We start from the raw sequence: 19,373 nt of genomic DNA on the forward strand, positions 1-19,373 counted from the left end.
ATTCACTTACAAAGTAAAAAAAAACCCTGACAACTGATGAAACTTTGACCACTCGTTTATCCGGCCAATTGGAGGTTTCGCCGTGAGCCAGTCTATTGAGCCACGGCGACTAATCAAGTTGAGGTGAGTTACTTTGAGCTTTCTCTGGTTTTGTGCGATACCACCGCCAGAGGGTTGGCCGGTTCTCTTTCATGGTTCAGTCATAAAATACTTGTCATGCTCCCATTGAAATGTAGTTTGGAGGTGAGAATTTGATGAGGAATAAAACTTTATTAATCCTCAGCAGGTTTGCTCGGAGGAAATTGGCGTTCAGGGCTGCCAGGCGAGTCATTTCGAGGCCCGTGTCGTAATTATAGGCATAGCTGCAGGAATGCCTCACTCCAATCTGGTATTATCTTGTTCGCTGTCGCAGCTATTAAGGTCAAAATGACTTGTTTGATAGCAATTGAACGACATCCATCCTGCTCCAAAAAGGCTTTTGAAGCACATGACGCTGTTCTGCTTATGCAAATGTCTAGATGTCTCCATTACGTGTCAATATCTCTGATGAAGGTCGACTTCTGATTCATCCTATAGTTGCCGATCACAATGTCCACGTCGATCCTAGAAAGATCACACGATATCTTGCCTGTCAAAGTTAATGGAACAGATCCGCACATCAGGGTCCTGCTGTAATCGCCCAGCACTTCCCACTGTGAAAGCTTCGAGATCAAAGGGGACAGACATGAAAGGCACTTGGAAGATTCACCTCACTTCTTTCCTTAGGTTTTCCTTTTCCTGTTCACTCTGATAATGAGTGGTTGACCCTGCAGCATGCATAAGAGGAAGTGTTGTGTGTGACTAAAGTTTTTATGTGTATGCTTTTGAATGGATACAGTGTGCCTTAAATACGGTGGCCCAGTAGTGCACAACACAACGAAATTAAAAAAGCAAACATAAGTTCACAACGCAACGAAATCAAGCCACAACACAACGGAATAAAGCCACAACACAACGAAATCAAGCCACAACACAACGGAATCAAGCCACAACACAACAGAATAAAGCCACAACACAACGAAATCAAGCCACAACACAACAGAATAAAGCCACAACACAACAGAATAAAGCCACAACACAACGGAATAAAGCCACAACACAACGAAATAAAGCCACAACACAACGAAATCAAGCCACAACACAACAGAATAAAGCCACAACACAACGAAATCAAGCCACAACACAACGGAATAAAGCCACAACACAACGAAATAAAGCCACAACACAACGAAATCAAGCCACAACACAACAGAATAAAGCCACAACACAACGGAATAAAGCCACAACACAACAGAATAAAGCCACAACACAACAGAATAAAGCCACAACACAACGGAATAAAGCCACAACACAACGGAATAAAGCCACAACACAACGGAATAAAGCCACAACACAACGGAATAAAGCCACAACACAACGGAATAAAGCCACAACACAACGAAATCAAGCCACAACACAACAGAATAAAGCCACAACACAACAGAATAAAGCCACAACACAACAGAATAAAGCCACAACACAACGGAATAAAGCCACAACACAACGGAATAAAGCCACAACACAACGGAATAAAGCCACAACACAACGAAATCAAGCCACAACACAACGGAATAAAGCCACAACACAACGGAATAAAGCCACAACACAACGGAATAAAGCCACAACACAACGGAATAAAGCCACAACACAACAAAATAAAGCCACAACACAGCGGAATAAAGCCACAACACAACGGAATAAAGCCACAACACAACAAAATAAAGCCACAACACAGCGGAATAAAGCCACAACACAACAGAATAAAGCCACAACACAACGGAAATGCTCCCGACCACTATGGGGCTCTCAGAGCTCGGTAAAGTTAGTTTTCCTTGCCAATGTTCTATAGAGTCGGCAGTAATATCAATACCACGATTAGTTTTAACAGTATGTATCCACCATATATCGACATGAAATATTAATTCAAAATCACCTACGTGCAAAATAGCTTCATATTTATACCTGTGAATGATTTGACGCGCTACCACGGTGCATGGTGAAGGGAACGTCTGCCAATTCCACCAAGTGGTTAAAACGTATAATTTGTATTCATTAAAATTACTTATAACATTTATAAACAGACATGTTCAAATTACAAAGCTTGTCAGTCTTACCAACAGGAACTAGCAAGCTTTGTAATTTGAACATGTCTGTTTTTACATGTTACAAGTAATTTTAATGAATACAAATTATACGTCTTAACGATTTGGTGGAATTGTCAGACGTTCCCTTCATCATGCTTTGTGGTATCGCTTCAAATCATTCACAAGTATAAATATGAAGCTATTGTGCACGTAATTGATTTTTAATTAATATTTCATGTCAATATACAATGTTTACATACTTAAAACTAATCGTATTGATATGTTTGTAAGACTGTCGACTTTATAGAACAGTGGCAAGGAATACTAATATTACTGAGCTCTGAGAGCCCTCCGTTGTGTTGTGGCTTTATTCCGTTGAATTGTGGCTTTATTGTGTTGTGTTGTGGCTTGTTTCTGTTGTGTTGTGACTTGCACACGTTTACAAAGATAGTTTTGTTGGTCATAACTTCTGGAGATAAATCGCACAGACATTGAAGAGAGATGAATCCTACTAGTGCACATGCGTTGACACATCAAATGGTGTATACTTTGAAAGATTACGTTCTCTTGTATAATACGCTGTGTTTGAAGTGTTCACTTCAAAACTGAAGTATACTTTAGACTTAACCTGACATTTAAACCAGCAAAAATGCTAAAGACTCATCTCTGTAGGGATGCTTTAACAAAATTCATGGCACTTAGATTTGTCTTCAGTGTCAAAGTCAATAAAATAATCATTCAGTTTAAATGCATTCATTTATTAATGGATGAAAGCCTCCAAACTGCCCTTTTAATCTGATCTAAAAATAACAACACATAACAATATGATTTAAATGATGAATACACCAGAAACTCGTATTTTGTGATTTGTTTATGACGGATGTCACCCTACAGGGATTGGCTGTTGCCCCACATTTTTGCCTTACATTTGTTTAAATTTCAGCATTTCTCATCTTTTTGAGGTTTCTTGTCACTAATGTCTCTCACCAAAACAGGAAACTGATCCGTCATCCCTTATTTGTCACCGATTTATTTGAAACCTTCATTAGCATTTCAAAACAGTGCAGACAAACAGTCTCTGTTTCTGGCAGGACACGTCCATTCTTATCTTCTTATGTCCATATACAGAAACAACAACGAAGGAAGAAAATTGAAGAAAGTATTGTATTGCAAATTTGTGATAGAGCAGAAATGAACTGGGCCTGTAGCACAAAAACAGTCCTTGAACAATTTGTGCACTTAAGATAACAGGCCTGTGGAAGCTTCTCAAAACCCCACAATCTCTTTGCCTCAGACTGGAGCAGTTTTTGTATGAAGGTCACATTAAACTTTATTTTCAGTTTTTCATTTGTTTTGTTTATGCTTTTCTCTAAAAGGACGAAGAAGTCAGCCATGGATTTGAGACATATGCTGGACTAGTTTCTGTACTTGCTAGGAATAAAGTTAGTGATGAGTTTTCCAACAACTGCAAATAAAATGCAACTCTTTGCTACAATTTGGACATTCTTCACTTCAATGGACAGTATGTCTGATATAGTGTTACGTATTAGTACACACAAAGAAATTAATCATTAATTAATGATTAAATGATTACAGAATGCATTTTTGTGTGGTACAGTGCTAAGGTAGAATTTGATTCTGATTCTGAATCTACATGTTTAAAGTACTTTGATTCTTCTGATTTGTTTATCTATGGATTCTAAGTAATGATTTAAACCATGATTGCTTCTGATTCTCAGTCTACTGATTTTGAATTGAATGATTCTGATTCCAATTCTTCTGATTCTGAATCTACTATTATTTTTTTTTAACCTACTTATTCTGATTATTCTGATTCTTAGGCCCCGTTTACATTATGCGTTTTCATTTTTCAAGTTTTACTACGGTTATGCCTGTAATTTACACTATGCCGGTATTTTCGAATCTCGAAAATGGAGACTTCGAAAACGCTACAGACCCCGTTTTAGTTTGAAAACGCCGGGGTTGCTTTTCAGTATAAATGGACCACAACGGTGACTTTTGAAAACGATGGCTGCCCACATTCACTCTGCGTATCCTTGACGACCGTCTAAACAATAACATGGAGACTGAACTGCAATCTTTGCTGGCTTTGTTGTAATTTTTAGCAGCCATTAAACTCTCTACATTTTTGTAAATTTTTTTTTTTTTTATACTGCAGCTACCTGCATATGCAAGACGCAACTGTTTACACTTGTACGCACATGCCCAGTGTGCACGAACAGTCATGTGACATGCGTTTTCAGCTGTGTAGTGTAGACGGAGATCGTTTCTGAAACGTTGTGGAAACGCCAGTGTAGACTAGGATCGTTTTCATTTTAAAATGCTGTTTTAAAACAAAAACGCACTGGTTTAAAAGGGGCCTTAGTCTACAGATTTTCAATTGAATCATTCAGATTCCAATTCTTCTGAATCTAAATCTACTGAAAATGATTCTAAATGAAAATACTGATTCTGTTTCTTATTTACTGATTCTTATTATATTGATTGGAATGACTTTTACCAGAATAGATCTAGATCTTCCTATGGTCACCTGAACCTACTGTGCAGAAATGGAAATTGTGGTGATTTCTTATACCCTCTCAAAAAAAAAAAAAAAAAAAAAAAAAAAAAGTGTGCAAAAAAGCAGTGTTTTTGTCATTTTCTCCCTCTCCAACGAGGACGGATTTGACCTGTGAGGACTCTTGAAACAGCCAAGAGCTGGAGCTGCCAGCTAAAACTGCAGTTTACTGGCTATTCATGGAGCTTCAGTGCATTTAGGCCTAAAGACGGGCCTCTCAAGTCCCCATAAATACTGTGCGATTTATAAACAAATACCCCGTTTGATTACAAGTGGAGGCTGAAGTGAGTGTGAGCTTGTTTGTGCGGCAGCTCTCCTATTGAGGAGTGTGTGCGGAAAAGCAATTGAGTCACACAATTATCAAACAGACATGCATCCAAACATGAAGAACTGTCAATCAAATACAACTGGATGAAAGCCAATGATGCTAAAGAGATTTTTGTCAAGAACTTACAGCTATTCAGATACTAATTATTATTAGTGTCATAGAATCATATTTTCTCAGCTATTTTAGTCTCTTGAATTTGTTAATCATTTTTAATTAAGCAACATGCACAAAAAGGCAGTGATGCGCTATGTGAAAATAGCAGTATTTTCTTTGCACGAAAGTGTAAATATTTTTAAGATGCTATTTTTATTTGATGTGGCAGATACTATTCGCACCTCAGTTGTAGTATATTATAAAACGGTTCAATTATAACAACATATTCAGTGTATATGACTGTATTTATCAAAGGGTCCTTGATTATAATTTCAATTTTTAACTTTAGTTAGTGTGTAATGTTGCTTGTTTGAGTATAAACAACATTTGCAAAGTTAAAACCCTCAAAGTTCAATGCAAAGGGAGATATTTTCTTTTACAGAAATCACTTTTTAAGGACTAGAGCAAATGGCTGGTAAAGACTACAACAAGCTTCTTCCTGGGTTGGTGGCATCACAAACCTCAAAATTTACATAAACCCTGCTCCGAGAACATGCAACAAAGAGGCCATGTTGGGCTGCTTTAGAGAAGAGGAAGAGTCGTTGTAGTAGAGTGTTGTTGCCATGCCGTCATTTTACGCCGGACTGCTTCACAAACGAGGGTCAATTCAACGCTGGATTTGCACAAAAGATTAACATGACGGCACATGCTAGTGGATGAATTGAATCAACTCCACAGCAACTACATAAATTTATCCACTAACCATTCAGAATCATCCAGTTTCATTCTAAAAGTTGTAACTTCTTCCTGAGTCTCTCCATCAGTGTCGACTCCGGTTTGAGCAATCCTCATTTTGTCTGCGTGAGATTCTCCAGCTTTGTTGTTGTTGAGCAACCGAAGTGTGAGCTGTTAAAGCTCCGCCCTCTTCTGGAAAGGGGGCAGGGAGCAGCAGCTCATTTGCATTTAAAGGGACACACACAAAAACAGCGTGTTTTTGCTCACTGCCAAATAGGGGCAAATTTGACAAGCTATAATAAATGATCAATAAAGGGATAAAGGGAGAAGGATGAGTTTCTTCTCGGGTCTGTCACGCTCCACACCACTGATCCTGTTATCAGACAGGTTTCTTTTGTAATTTTGTCTGGCTCAATCACACAATGGTTTGCGGAGTTAGTCCAAATAGCCTCTGCCAACAAGGGTTTTTTTTTTTTTTTTTAAAGTCTAGTTCTCTTCATTTCCTTAAGTCTGGTTGGTCTTCAAAAAATGCAGTCTTTCCAACTACAAGAGACAGAGCCAGTAGAGTCTCTGTAATGCAGTCTCTCTTGCGAGACGAGTAGTGGTCATGGTGATAAGCAGTCTGTCAGCGCAGTGGCTGGATCATCTTAAGGGCATTTATTTGACATGCTTTAATTGGGGCAACTAAACAAATGAGAAGTCAGTTTGAATTAGGCGTATCATAAACCATATTAAAATCAGAGCATGAACGAGAAGGACAGTAGAGGGAAAAATTATAACTGAACTCCTCCGGTCAGTTCTGCCTGCTAGCAAGGAGTAAATAGCCAAATGTGAACTGGGAGCACCGTCGTTTACAAATCAACAGACACAAGCTGCTTCACACAATAGCATCTCTGTGTTGGCCTGCCTGATGCGTGCATGTGACTTGCTGGTTCCATTTATTCCGTTGGATGTGTGAACAGTTAATGTCGGCAGAAATCAGGACAAAAGCTGATGAATTAACCTCCTCTGTGCAATTTTCTCCTTTTTGCGGCATTGCAGGGGTGTGTGGCTCAGAACGGTTTTCCACAGTGCATGCAATCGCCATTTAATAAAAGCATTCTTTTCAAATGCATTATAGTATAAGTCATACTTTCTCAGAATAGGAGTGAACCCAGAGAAATATTTTATTGCTCACAGGTTGCTCTTTCGTTGCTCTGGAGACTTTTTAAAAATAGACAGAAATGAGACTGTTGACATACAGAAAAGCAGGAGCTGAGATCTATAACATGAATGTGGATGGAGTTGTTGTTTACTTTTATTTTTATATAACCGATTTTTCAAACGCAGACTTTGGTATCTTATAAATCTGAACAAAACTTCAAATAAAATAGTGGCGGTTGTGGGGAATGGTGGGAATAGTACCGTTTCATTCTGCTTTTAAAAACTGGTCAAAAATCCTGGAATGGATGGATGTGTCCAACAATATATAGATAGCCTTTGTCTATAGATCCTATATCCTTTATATTTTAGCAATCTTTTTTTTCTAGCAGGGTATTTATCTGTAGTTAATTAACACAATATTGTTTCTCTGTCTTTCAGCTGGTGGCGGTCTATGAGGAACAGGACCCCCATCATGGTGGTGACGGCACCAGTGCCAGCTCCACGGGCACCCAGAGTCCTGAGCTCTTCAGCACGGTGGAGCTCAACTCCAGCAACCTGTCCGCCTTCCAGCCTTACCAGACCAGCAGTGAGATCGAGGTCACTCCATCAGCCCTCAGGACCAGTGAGTTAAAGCTCAATTCAAAGTTGCATTGAACTCTAACACTCTAACATGTGACAAGCTTCCATCGACAAATTCAATGTCTGTCCACTAGTGATATGCGGATCGAGGTTATATCTGCGGACACTGTGAGATAAATCATTAATGATGTTTAAAGCTTAATTTTACATCAGGCACTAATTTGCAGACTCGCATTAAGCTATGCAGTTGCAGGGTCCATTTGTTCAGGCAGCAATGGAGGAAAAATGGATCTGAGAGATATTTTAAAAAAGAGAATTAAAAACAAAATAAAAGAAAGAAAAGAAAAGTTCTGCGTGGGAGCGTTTTATTGAAGTGTTAACCAGGACGAATCAAGTGTTGGGTATGTGATATGTAACAGCTGTGAAGCGCTGTGTATATATGTGAATATAAACTAATGAAGTCTATATCCAGCCTTTGCTTGGGCTGAATGTATTTAATTTCTTGTGCGTGACAAAAAACAGTGACATTCCAATTTAAGTTTGAAGAGAGTAAAGCCTGTGTTTTGGCTATTAAGGAAATGCAATTTTGCCAAAGGAGAACTTTTACTTTATAATAAGTATTCATTTAAAAGCAGAATACTTCAGTGTAACATGTTAACATATCATCACACTTAACACTTCCAATTAAAGTAGGCTAATTGTAATGTGGCGATCGGGTGCAGATATCTAAATCAATTTACTGAGGCAGATTCTGAATATTCTGATTCTGATTTTTAAGGTACTGATTCTGATTGGTTTTTCTCATTAATTTCATTTTTTCTGAATCAGAATCATCTTATTTTGATTGTAAAAGTAGTGATTTTGATTTGATTCTTCTGATTGTCAGTCTGCTGACTTTTGATTCTGGTTTTGAATCTGCTGATTCTCTTTGTTCTGAATTTGAGTCTTCTGATTTTGATTTTAAAAGTACTGATTCTGATTTGATTCTTCTGATAATCAGTCTGCTGATTCTGATTTGGAATCTACTTAATTTCATTGTTCATTATCTGAATCTTCTGATTTTGATAAAAGTAATGATATTGATTTGATTCTTCTGATCGTCAGTCTACTGATTTTGAAAGTACTGATTATGATTAAATTTTTATGATCGCCAGTCTACTGATTTAGAAGCTACTTATTCTCATTGTTCTGAATCTGAGTCTTCTGATTTTGAAAGTACGATTATAAATTTATTCTTCCAATCATCAGTCTGCTGATTTTGAATCCATTGATTCTCGTTGTTCTGAATTTGAGCCTTCTGATTTTCAAAGTACTGATTCTGGTTTAACTCTTCTGATCGTCAGTCTGATGATTTGAATCTGATCTGAATATTCTTATTTTGATTCTGATTTTGAAAGCACTGATTCTCATTTGATTTTTGATCGTCAGTCTTATGATTTTGATTCTGGTTTTGAATCTGCTGATTCTCTTTGTTCTGAATTTGAGTCTTCTGATTTTGATTTTAAAAGTACTGATTCTGATTTGATTCTTCTGATAATCAGTCTGCTGATTCTGATTTGGAATCTACTTAATTTCATTGTTCTTAATCTGAATCTTCTGATTCTGATTATAAAAGTAATGATACTGATTTGATTCTTCTAATCGTCAGTCTGCTGATTTTGATTCTGATTTCGAAAGTACTGATTGTGATTTTATTTTTATGATCATCAGTCTACTGATTTAGAAGCTACTTATTCTCGTTGTTCTGAATCTGAGTCTTCTGATTTTGAGAGTACGATTATAAATTTATTCTTCCGATCATCAGTCTGCTGATTTTGATTCTGATTTTGAATCCATTGATTCTTATTTTTCTGAATTTGAGCCTTCTGATTTTCAAAGATTCTGGTTTAACTCTTCTGATCGTCAGTCTGATGATTTGAATCTGATCTGAATATTCTTATTTTGATTCTGATTTTGAAAGCACTGATTCTGATTTGATTTTTGATCGTCAGTCTTATGATTTTCATTCTGATTTCGAAAGTATGATTATGATTTGATTCTTCTGATTATTCTTCTGCTGATTTTGAAGCTACTCATTCTGATTTGATTTTTATGATTGTCAGTCTACAGATTTTGATTCTGATTTTGAAGCTACTGATTCTCATTGTTCTGCACTTTAGTCTTCTGATTTTGGTTTTGAAATTATGATTATGATTTGATTCTTCTGATCGTATGTCTGCTGATTTTGATTTTGAAACTAATGATTCTCATTGTTATGAATTTGAGTCTTCTGATTTGGATTCTAATTTTGAATCTACTGATTGTGATTCTGATTCTTTTGACCTGCTGATTGTACGGACCAAAACTCAAATTAGCATGAGATCTGATTTATCTCTCATTACTTAACGACATTGTGCTATTTTCACCCTTGGTTTTGTTGCCTGCAGTGAATCACGGTACATTGGCGTTTCATTTATTACCACCGTGAGTAGCAAAAGTTGTGAAAAACTTGAATCTTTCCTTGTCATAAACCTGTTTGTTTCTTTTGAAACTATAGTTCAGCCAATGGTCGGATCTCTGAGGAGAGGAGGTGTGTGAGTTCATAGAGCACAGTGTGCGCTCTGTTAAAGTTGTGTTTGACACTGGACGTACAGGGACTGACCTTGACAGGAAGGCGGGGTTGAGTGGGCAGGTGAAATCGTCAAGGGAACGCTGCTAGAGAACAGCAAGACGCACTCAGTCAGGTGTGGAGAGAAGAGAGGATACAGCTATGATTAACTGTGACAGCTCAGACCGGCCTGAGCTACACACATACACACGCAAGAGTTCACATCATATGTCCTCATTTGAATATATATTAGTTAGTTCTGATTTTGTGATTGAATAAAGAATAAAGCTTTGGAGAGCGTGGATCTGTTTCTAATTTTATGATGTGCTGTGCATAGAAACATGATGCTGATGGAACAGAGGAGCAGTTGTGAAATGAACCACACGGCCTCTATTTCAGCCCTGTTCTCTTTCCACACTAATAGTACCACAGGTGAATGTGTTCCCATGTTGCCAGGCTCTTCTTTTGTCTGTTTGAAGCATTGATTGTATTTATTGTTGTGCTTTCTAAGCTTCCACAGAGGGAGGTCTGGAGTTGAGCTCATCCAGCTTGTGAATTCCCCAGCATCATGTGAATGCTGCCAGCAGGAATTGAATTCTTCTAGAAATATTTGTGTGTGTGGGGGTTTTTGTACAAATTTACAGCAAGATACACATTGCAAATATTCTCCCAGAGATCATGTGGATATCTTCCATGTGGTTTACAAAGTTCTATCAACTAGAGTACTTAGTTAGCAAAATCCAGACACAAACCAGTTAAAGTGTGTGTGTGTGTGTGTGTGTGTGTGTGTGTGTGTGTGTGTGTGTGTGTGTGTGTGTGTGTGTGTGTGTGTCTATATATATATATATATATATATATATATATATATATATATATATATATATATATATATATGCTGTGGCAAACATAAACAACCTACAGTCAGTCTAATAAGCTATATTATTATATTGCTTGATGAAGGCATTGTTTATTGTTATTATTAATACGTGTAATTCTTAATATTTTATCATATTTCTGTTGTCGTTATATCAAATTAAAGAATTCTGTAATACCAAACTATTAAGTAATGTTCTACTTCTGTTATTTTTTCTGAAAATATAAATAAAATTATTACAAAATAATACATTACCATTATTACTAAATATGACAGCATATCCACATTTTTTGTATCACGACATTAAAAATGTAATGAATAAAAGAGGTCTTGGACACATTATAAGTTCACTTTGTTTTTGCCAATACTAAAAAAAAAAAAAAAAAAAAAAAAAAAAAAAAAAAAAAAATACTGTTTCAAAACAAATTGGCCCTCATTTATCAAACGAACGTAGAAACCAGCGTACATTCGAACAGAAAAATCAGCTTACGACAACGCTCACGTGTGATTCATTAAACTTTCGTAAGCGGCCAATTCCGTCGCACGACTGAACAGGTGTTGAAAAATATGGCGGCTGAAAACAAATTTTAGAAGCCTCGCCCTATAGTTTACGACACAGAGAAACGTAACCTGGCCATGAAGAGGAAGTAATCGCATGAAAAAGAAATTTATCTTACTCTAAAAACACTCCTCAACCTCGTAATTGCAAACAATAAAATTAATTTAAATAAAAATACCGGTAAATAAAAAAATGTATTATTTTAGTAGGCTACCTCACTCCACAGAAAATCCTTTAAATTTATTTTATTCAGAACAGAACAAGAACGAAAAATAAGTAGCTATATATTATAAATTGAAACGCAAATTAGGCTATAGTGACATTCATTATAAAGCAGAAATGAATTTATTTAAAGCAAAACTGAGTTGGGCTGGCATAGCCTACCTCTCTCATTCGGGACGAATCCAAACATTTCCATATTTATGATGTAACATTTATTGGTTGCATTAAACTACTGTTCCTTATGTAAACAAGGCTTTCTATTTCACTCTTGTTTCAATATCCACGTAAAACATCATCCTTCACATGTGCAAAAATGTGTTTGGTTGGGCATTGGGCGCTAACTGGTAGATGGATAGCAGACCATTTAAACTGAGCAGTGTTAACTTTGTCTGCATTTTAGTTTGCTGATGGCTGAAATGTAAAGTTAGCAAGGCTAGAACTGATATGTAGCGTATGTGTGTGTTAGTGAGGCGCCCGCGCGATCAATTGGATTTAATAAAATAAAGATAAATATTTTAATAAAATAAAGAAAACGAATACAATGCGAGCTCTTTTGTTTTGTTAATCTGTTAATTATTTCAGTGAAGTATATATTTTGTGTAGTCCTAGGCCTATTTTTTTTAATTCCTTGTAGGCTATATTATTCTGTTTTTCTCTGTGTTGCAAAAAAAAAAAAAAAAAAAAAAAAAACGTATTGATAAATATATTGATAAATGGCAAATTTTGCGTGGAAACGAGTGTACGCACAGTTTTATGACGTACAATTGTTTGATAAATGAGGGCCATTGAGCTGCCTACCAAAACTCATACTTTCAAGGCGCCGTGCTTTCTGTATGTATCCTTCAATCCCAGAATGCATTGCAAATAATAATAAATTCATTGCAAATATATTTAATTCAGTACAGAATATCTCAATGTGGTTGTATCAATTACTAAAGAGCACAATTTTACCCAATATTTGGTGTAAATATGGTTGTCTTAGAATATTGTGTAATCCGGCTTTTGGAATGGAATGTGAGGAGCATATGTTTAAAGTAACTTTCCATGACAGGTGCTGCCTTAAAAGGTAGCTGCCTATGCAGTAGACAACAGGACACTAAATTCAGTTTTGGAACATTACTACTTTGTCTTTATCTTATTTTCATATTTTTTGAGTCCATATACATCAAGATTTTAGCTTAAAATTGATATTAATTTACAGTATAATGAAACTGTAACCCATTTTATTTTCCCTAATTTTAATTACAATTTTACCTTCATTAGTTAATTTTGAATTTATATTCTAATTGAACTCTTTCCAGTGTTTTATTTTTAAGTTCCCAGCATTTTTTATCTTATTCACAGTGAAAACACGGATTGCCGGAAAAACTCGTCAATGGCGGGAAGTTTCAAAAGCACTGTTTCATAAATGAAGGAAAGTTTTGTCTGGCGTGGAAAGAGTTAAATCTTTCCCATCCATTGTTTTTGAAAAAAAAAGTTGCCAGCCAATGATCATAGTCCCTAAAATATATTGTTGTATGAATATCTGAACATGTAATACATCAAAAGAAAGAACAGACCCTCTGCTTTAAAAAAAAAAAAAAAAAAAAAAAAAAAGACTACATCCGGATCGGATGCACAACGATGATCAAAACATAGATGAAGTAAATCGAGTCCATCAACACCTCCAAAGCTTCACAGTCCTATAGCTCGTCCTGTGTCAACATTTCATTCGTTAACGTTAGGCATTTTTTATTTATATGCTGTTTAATGTTGATGATCGTTGATGATTATTTTACATATGCATCTGCTTACATAAGCTATTGCATGTTTCTGCTTATTCTTCACCTGTGTTTTGATCAGGAAATTCAGTACTCTTTCGGAAGATGTGTAATAGCGCCTCCTACCATATAACAGTGAAAACATGGAAAGACGGGGGAAAGAGTTTAATTTATTATTTTTTTTATTTTTTATTAGGGGTTCAAGCGCATAGTACTGCTTGCTTGCTAAATAAAACATAATACCTTTTTACGCATGTACTTAAAGGCCTTAAATCGTTTGAACCCCGATAACTGCTGCTCGCAGCTATATATATATATATATATATATATATATATATATATAGTACTGTGCAAAAGTCTTAGGCACGTCACTGGATTATTACAATTAATGGCAAAATGTATGTTTGGAAATATGAACGGATATTTCCTATTGACACACTACAGCAAAAGATATAAATAACTGGCTTAAAACCTTCTTGGGGGGTGAAAATACCGACTTTTGCACAGTACTGTATATATATACACCACACAGCAGGACAATATCACCTTCCCATTTATCATAGCAAGAGTACTGATATGACTTGTTCTGTTTCCAAATCTCCTCTAAGACTCTGAATCACAGAGTTTCCCCTCAGTGACCAGCTTGATTACAGATAACCAGCTCTCCTCATCTGTCTTTCTCGCTGTCTTATATTGATGATAGATAAATAGTGGGAGCTGTTCTTGATGACTTCCCAAAAAAAAAAAAAAAACAGAATTCCAGAAGAACTGAGATGAGCGTATTACTCCAACAATAACAAAAAATCACAGCTGCAGTAGCATTGCGATGGCCCTTGAGTTCGGCTGCCGAAGCATATAATCACGGACATTCAGAGTTTTCGTCTTGCCGAATTTGCATTGATTGTTCTTCTTTGATGTAAGAGAAGGGGGAATGAGAACTCTTCCCTCATGTTTGATTATTTAAAAAAAAAAAAATCTTTCACCAGAGGTCAGGGCAACTAATAATTGGATTGGTGATGAGATGTAAATTATGGTAATGAATGTAATTTGCTTGTAATTATACAGAATCAGACGTTCGTCTGACTTGCCTGACACCAAAGCGTAATCTTGCAAAAAGTCGAGAGAAATAAAGAAAACTTTAAAGCTTTACGACACTGTTGGCTGGTGTTGAATCTTAATGAAGGTGCGCTGGCATTGGTCTGTCTGATTTATTTTCAGCAGTGCAGTCGGAGAGCGCTGGCTGATATTTATAAAAGTGTTTGTAGTGTGTAGGGAGATGTGGAGCGTGTGTCTGGCAGAGGCCTGTGCACTGAGCAGGGGAGGTCCCTGGTGGGCTCAGAGAGGCAAGCACTCATTAGTACGGGAGTGTGCTGCGTTCAGGTGCTCTACCCTGGGGCTCGCTGGCTGACATGCGGCCTCTCTCCATTGCACTTCCTGGATCTTTTTAGCTTGGCTCCAATAACTCTCCCCGGCAACCCCCATATCCCTCTCGCTCTCCCTCATTACCAAGCCTCCTTCTCTCCTTTCACTCGGCATAACATGATATCCCATCATGCACTTGGACGGTCCACTTTTTCAGTTGTTTGTTGCTTATGTAACCATCTCATGAAACATACTACTAGTGCATCATCCTATACGTTGTCACCAAGAGGCAAGCCGTTGTGTGTCGATTACTTTGTGCGTTACTTTACTCCTTATATCAAAAAGTAATCTGATTACGTAATGCACGTTACTTGTAATGCAATACTCGTAACAGAAAAAGTAATCTGAGTACATAATGCATGTTACTTGTAATGCTTTACTCGTAACATTAAAAAGTAATCTTCACACAAAGATATAATGTGATGGCTTGAAATATAAATATAGTTCACAAGCAATTTTATGGTGTTGTTTGTACATGGAAAAGCACAGCACAAACATTCTGTGAAACATCACCTTTTGTGTTCTATCGAAAAAGGTAAGTCATGTTGGTTTGGAACAACATAATTTTAATTTTTGGGTGAACTATTCCTTTCAAAACACTCCTGCTGTTTCATCCCACCGAAATAAACACCAGGTAGAAATAAAGGACATAAATGACCCACCTGGTCTGCGGTATCCCGCTGCTTTACTATTAGAACCTCAGAGATGTTTACTGTACAAGAGAGTAGCCATGGGGGTGGTTCCAATCTGACAGCCGGCTGCAATCTCAGTGATGGGTAGGGGATATAAATGTAGTGATGGTTAACAGGGGCTTCCCCGCCTGTGCGCCATCATGCCGATGACACACCAGATCCTCAGCCATTAGGAGATTGCCTGCGGGGAAAAGTGCAGACACCTGCGGGCAGGCCAGCGTTTATATAATCAATTTGTTTTGTGGCTGGCCGCTGGGACACCTCCCTCGCCTCCTCTTGAGCTGTGGTCTGGTAGAAGTCATTAGGAGGACATGTAGGGACATGAACATGCCACACAATGGCAATATTATTAGTGAAAGACTAGATTTGAACATTCTAGCTAGATATTTACTTTATCTGAAGACATTGGGTCTCATTTAGTTCTGTAATCTCGGCCTGTATAAAAGGAGTTCTTTGTGTTTGCACTTGTTTTGGGGTTGCTACACTTGCTATTGCTTGAGGATTTTGTTGCATGTGCTTTCAGGCAAGAGTCTTCAGACAGAGAGTGTCATGTTTGCTGAGAGTGACCAAAGGAAAGGGTGTGCAGAGCACCCATATATGGACATGGTTTGGGTGTGTTTTATGCAAAGGACTAACTTCAGGCACGTGGTCGATCATTTAGAATACTGCACATTGATTAAAGTTAGAACGAGGTTAAGAACAAATTCATGCGCATACACACATTTTGTGAATTAGGTGGACTTTTTTCATGAGAAGCTCTCCTGTGAGTACAAATACGAATAATTCATGCTATTATTACTGAATTAGGCCCATTGTCAGTGGTTCTTGCGATGCAAAGCTCATGCCGTGATCTTAGAGTGTTTTCGGTTATTAACCCTTTAAGCCCGAAGTGAACCGCCGGCGGTACTCCACCCCCCGCAAAAAAAGTCATAATCAAATTATTAAGGAACCTCTGACATAACATAAAATAGGTATCATTTTAAATGCTATCTTTTTAACCCTTAAATGCATGACTGTTTCGCCAATCATTCTTACATATTCGGGTCTTTATCGACCCGGATCTATATCCAACACGGAAGGATCTCTACCTGTCGCGATAATATAAAACTCATCTGATATTAGAGTAACAATTACAGAAGAATAAAATAAATCGTATTTTGTTACCTTTTGGAGCTTGAAAGAGCTTAGTTTGAGCAGATGTTTTATGCCATCACCACTGTCCTCGTCAGAGCTCATTTCCCAGTAAATTCAGCAAATAATGGGCTAGTTTTATGTTTGAGGTCACGAATATGAGCCCATTCGCGATCTCAAACGTATTCTCAAAACTATATACAGTAGTTTTCAACATCTTCAAAATCAATATTTTGATCGCTAACAGCTTCACAAGATCAATCCAGTGACAGTTACAGTCATATTTGATTGTGTTCAGTACTTGCTCTGCAGTAAATCGCTCATGTTTTTCTTATTATTTCGTTTTCTGTCTAAATGAGTCGTCACTTCAGCATTGTGTTTCAGACATTGCCACCTTGTGGAATAAAGGTGAATTGCACTTATTCCGTCATCTAAGATTCAATTATTGTTGTGCTGAAAAATATACGTACACTCATACATACCTCGGGTCGTTTGCGACCCTATACAATTTTTACAAAAAATGAATACAAAAATAGGCATTCCTTTATAATTTTATGATTTTTTTCTTGTTATATTCTTTATAATGAATTGATTGAGGAATGCCAAGAAGGTTGATGTCTAACTTTAAAAAATGAATGAGGAGGAGGGTAGTGAATGTCGTCCCCGGTCACTAAAGCCCCGAGGTATGCATTTAAGGGTTAATGCTAATCAATTCTTAAAGAATGCTGAGTAGTCTCTCTAAACTGCAGTGTACTGCTCACAGGCGCCACCTATAGCTACAAAAAAAAATCATATTTTTCAAAACTAGTGCCTTGATCAACACAAAATAGGTGTCATTTGAAAGCTTAGAGTCTGAACTTTACAATGTATTGTAGTTTACAATTTCATGAAATCCTAAGTAGTGATAAAAAAAATAAAAAAAATCAGCAAATAATTTATGAAATACTTTTTTGTACTATGTACTGCAATGTGTCAAAAACATCATACAGCTCAGATAGCCACGTGTCATATGTCATTAAATAATATATGGATGCTGCATTTATGTCACGTTTTCACTCGTAACTTCAAGAAACATGCTCCGATTGTTATTTACAGCAGATTCTCACAATTAAAATGAGTCCAAAATCAACATAATCCAATGCGTCGATCACGAGATATTCCTCACAGAATTACGACACATAAAACCCTACAGGCGCACAGGTGCTAAAATTAAATGTAGCGTTCATGTGGTGTTTTTGCTTATAACTTCATGAAACATGCATAGATTGTAAAAATGGCACATCATTACTTACAACGAATGCTCCCGATTGAAATGAGTCCAAAATTAACATAATCCCTTGTGTTAAAGGATTAGTCCACTTTTAAATAAACTTTTCCTGATAATTTACTCACCCCCATGTCATCCAAGATGTCCATGTCTTTCTTTCTTCAGTCGAAAAGAAATTAAGGTTTTTGATGAAAACATTCCAGGATTTTTCTCCTTATAGTGGACTTCAATGGGCACCAAACAGTTGAAGGTCAAAATTACTTTCACTGCAGCTTCAAATTGTTCAACACGATCCCAGATGAGAAATAAGGGTCTTATCTAGTGAAACCATCACTCATTTTCTGAAAAAAATTGAAAGTTATATAAGTTTTAACCTTAAATGCTCATCTTGAACTAGCTCTCTTCTTCTTCTCCTCTATTTGAATTCCAGCAGTGTAGACACTGCTAAGTGTATTACTGCCCTCCACAGGCCAAAGTTTGAACTAATTGTTATATACTATTGAACTAGCATATTGCATATAAAAATGAGTTCAAACTTTGACCTGTGGAGGGCAGTAATACACTTAGCAGCGTCTACACTGCTGGAATTCAAATAGAGAAGAAGAAGAAGAGAGCTAGTTCAAGCATTTCTGGTTAAAACTTATATAATTTTCATTTTTTTTCAGAAAATGAGCGATGGTTTCACTAGATAAGACCCTTATTTCTCATCTGGGAATTTTGACCTTCAACTGTTTGGTGCCCATTGAAGTCTACTATAAGGAGAATAATCCTGGAATGTTTTCATCAAAAACTTTAATTTCTTTTCGACTGAAGAAAGAGAGACATGAACATCTTGGATGACATGGGGGTGAGTAAATTATCAGGAAAATTTTATTTAAAAGTGGACAAATCCTTTAATCATGAGATATTCCTCATGGAGGAATGATTTTAAAAATGCCCATTAGGGGGCGTCAAGGGATGCATACAAAGGCTATCTTGGTTCCAAATGCTGTAAATTTTGATTACTTTATCCTATCACCACAATATTTGATCCAGATGCAGCTCACATGTAGGGAAACTTTAACAAAAAAGAATGGTCCTCTTACCTTATTTTCTTCCTGAGCTGAGCATTTTTATCTAAAAATTTAAAAAGTTTTCTATCAAACGATACCTACCTTTTGACTCTCCATGCTATAGTTTTGGAGTTATGAGTCTTTATTGTTGTGTATGTCACTCAGAAAAAAAACAAATCTAAATATGCC

General features: G+C 36.8%; 1 protein-coding gene across 2 annotated transcripts in view; it reads left to right on the forward strand.

Annotated features, from left to right (window-relative positions):
- pard3aa (par-3 family cell polarity regulator alpha, a) overlaps positions 1-19,373 on the forward strand; it is a 299,284-nt gene that overhangs the window by 190,186 nt on the left and 89,725 nt on the right. For both annotated transcript variants that reach the window (XM_048175193.1, XM_048175191.1), the window contains exon 3: positions 7,478-7,661. In XM_048175193.1, the coding sequence (XP_048031150.1) occupies positions 7,478-7,661 (184 nt within the window). The remainder of the gene's footprint in view (positions 1-7,477; positions 7,662-19,373) is intronic.

This window comes from Megalobrama amblycephala, linkage group LG22 (assembly GCF_018812025.1).
Source record: "Megalobrama amblycephala isolate DHTTF-2021 linkage group LG22, ASM1881202v1, whole genome shotgun sequence".
Classification (NCBI taxonomy): domain Eukaryota; kingdom Metazoa; phylum Chordata; class Actinopteri; order Cypriniformes; family Xenocyprididae; genus Megalobrama; species Megalobrama amblycephala.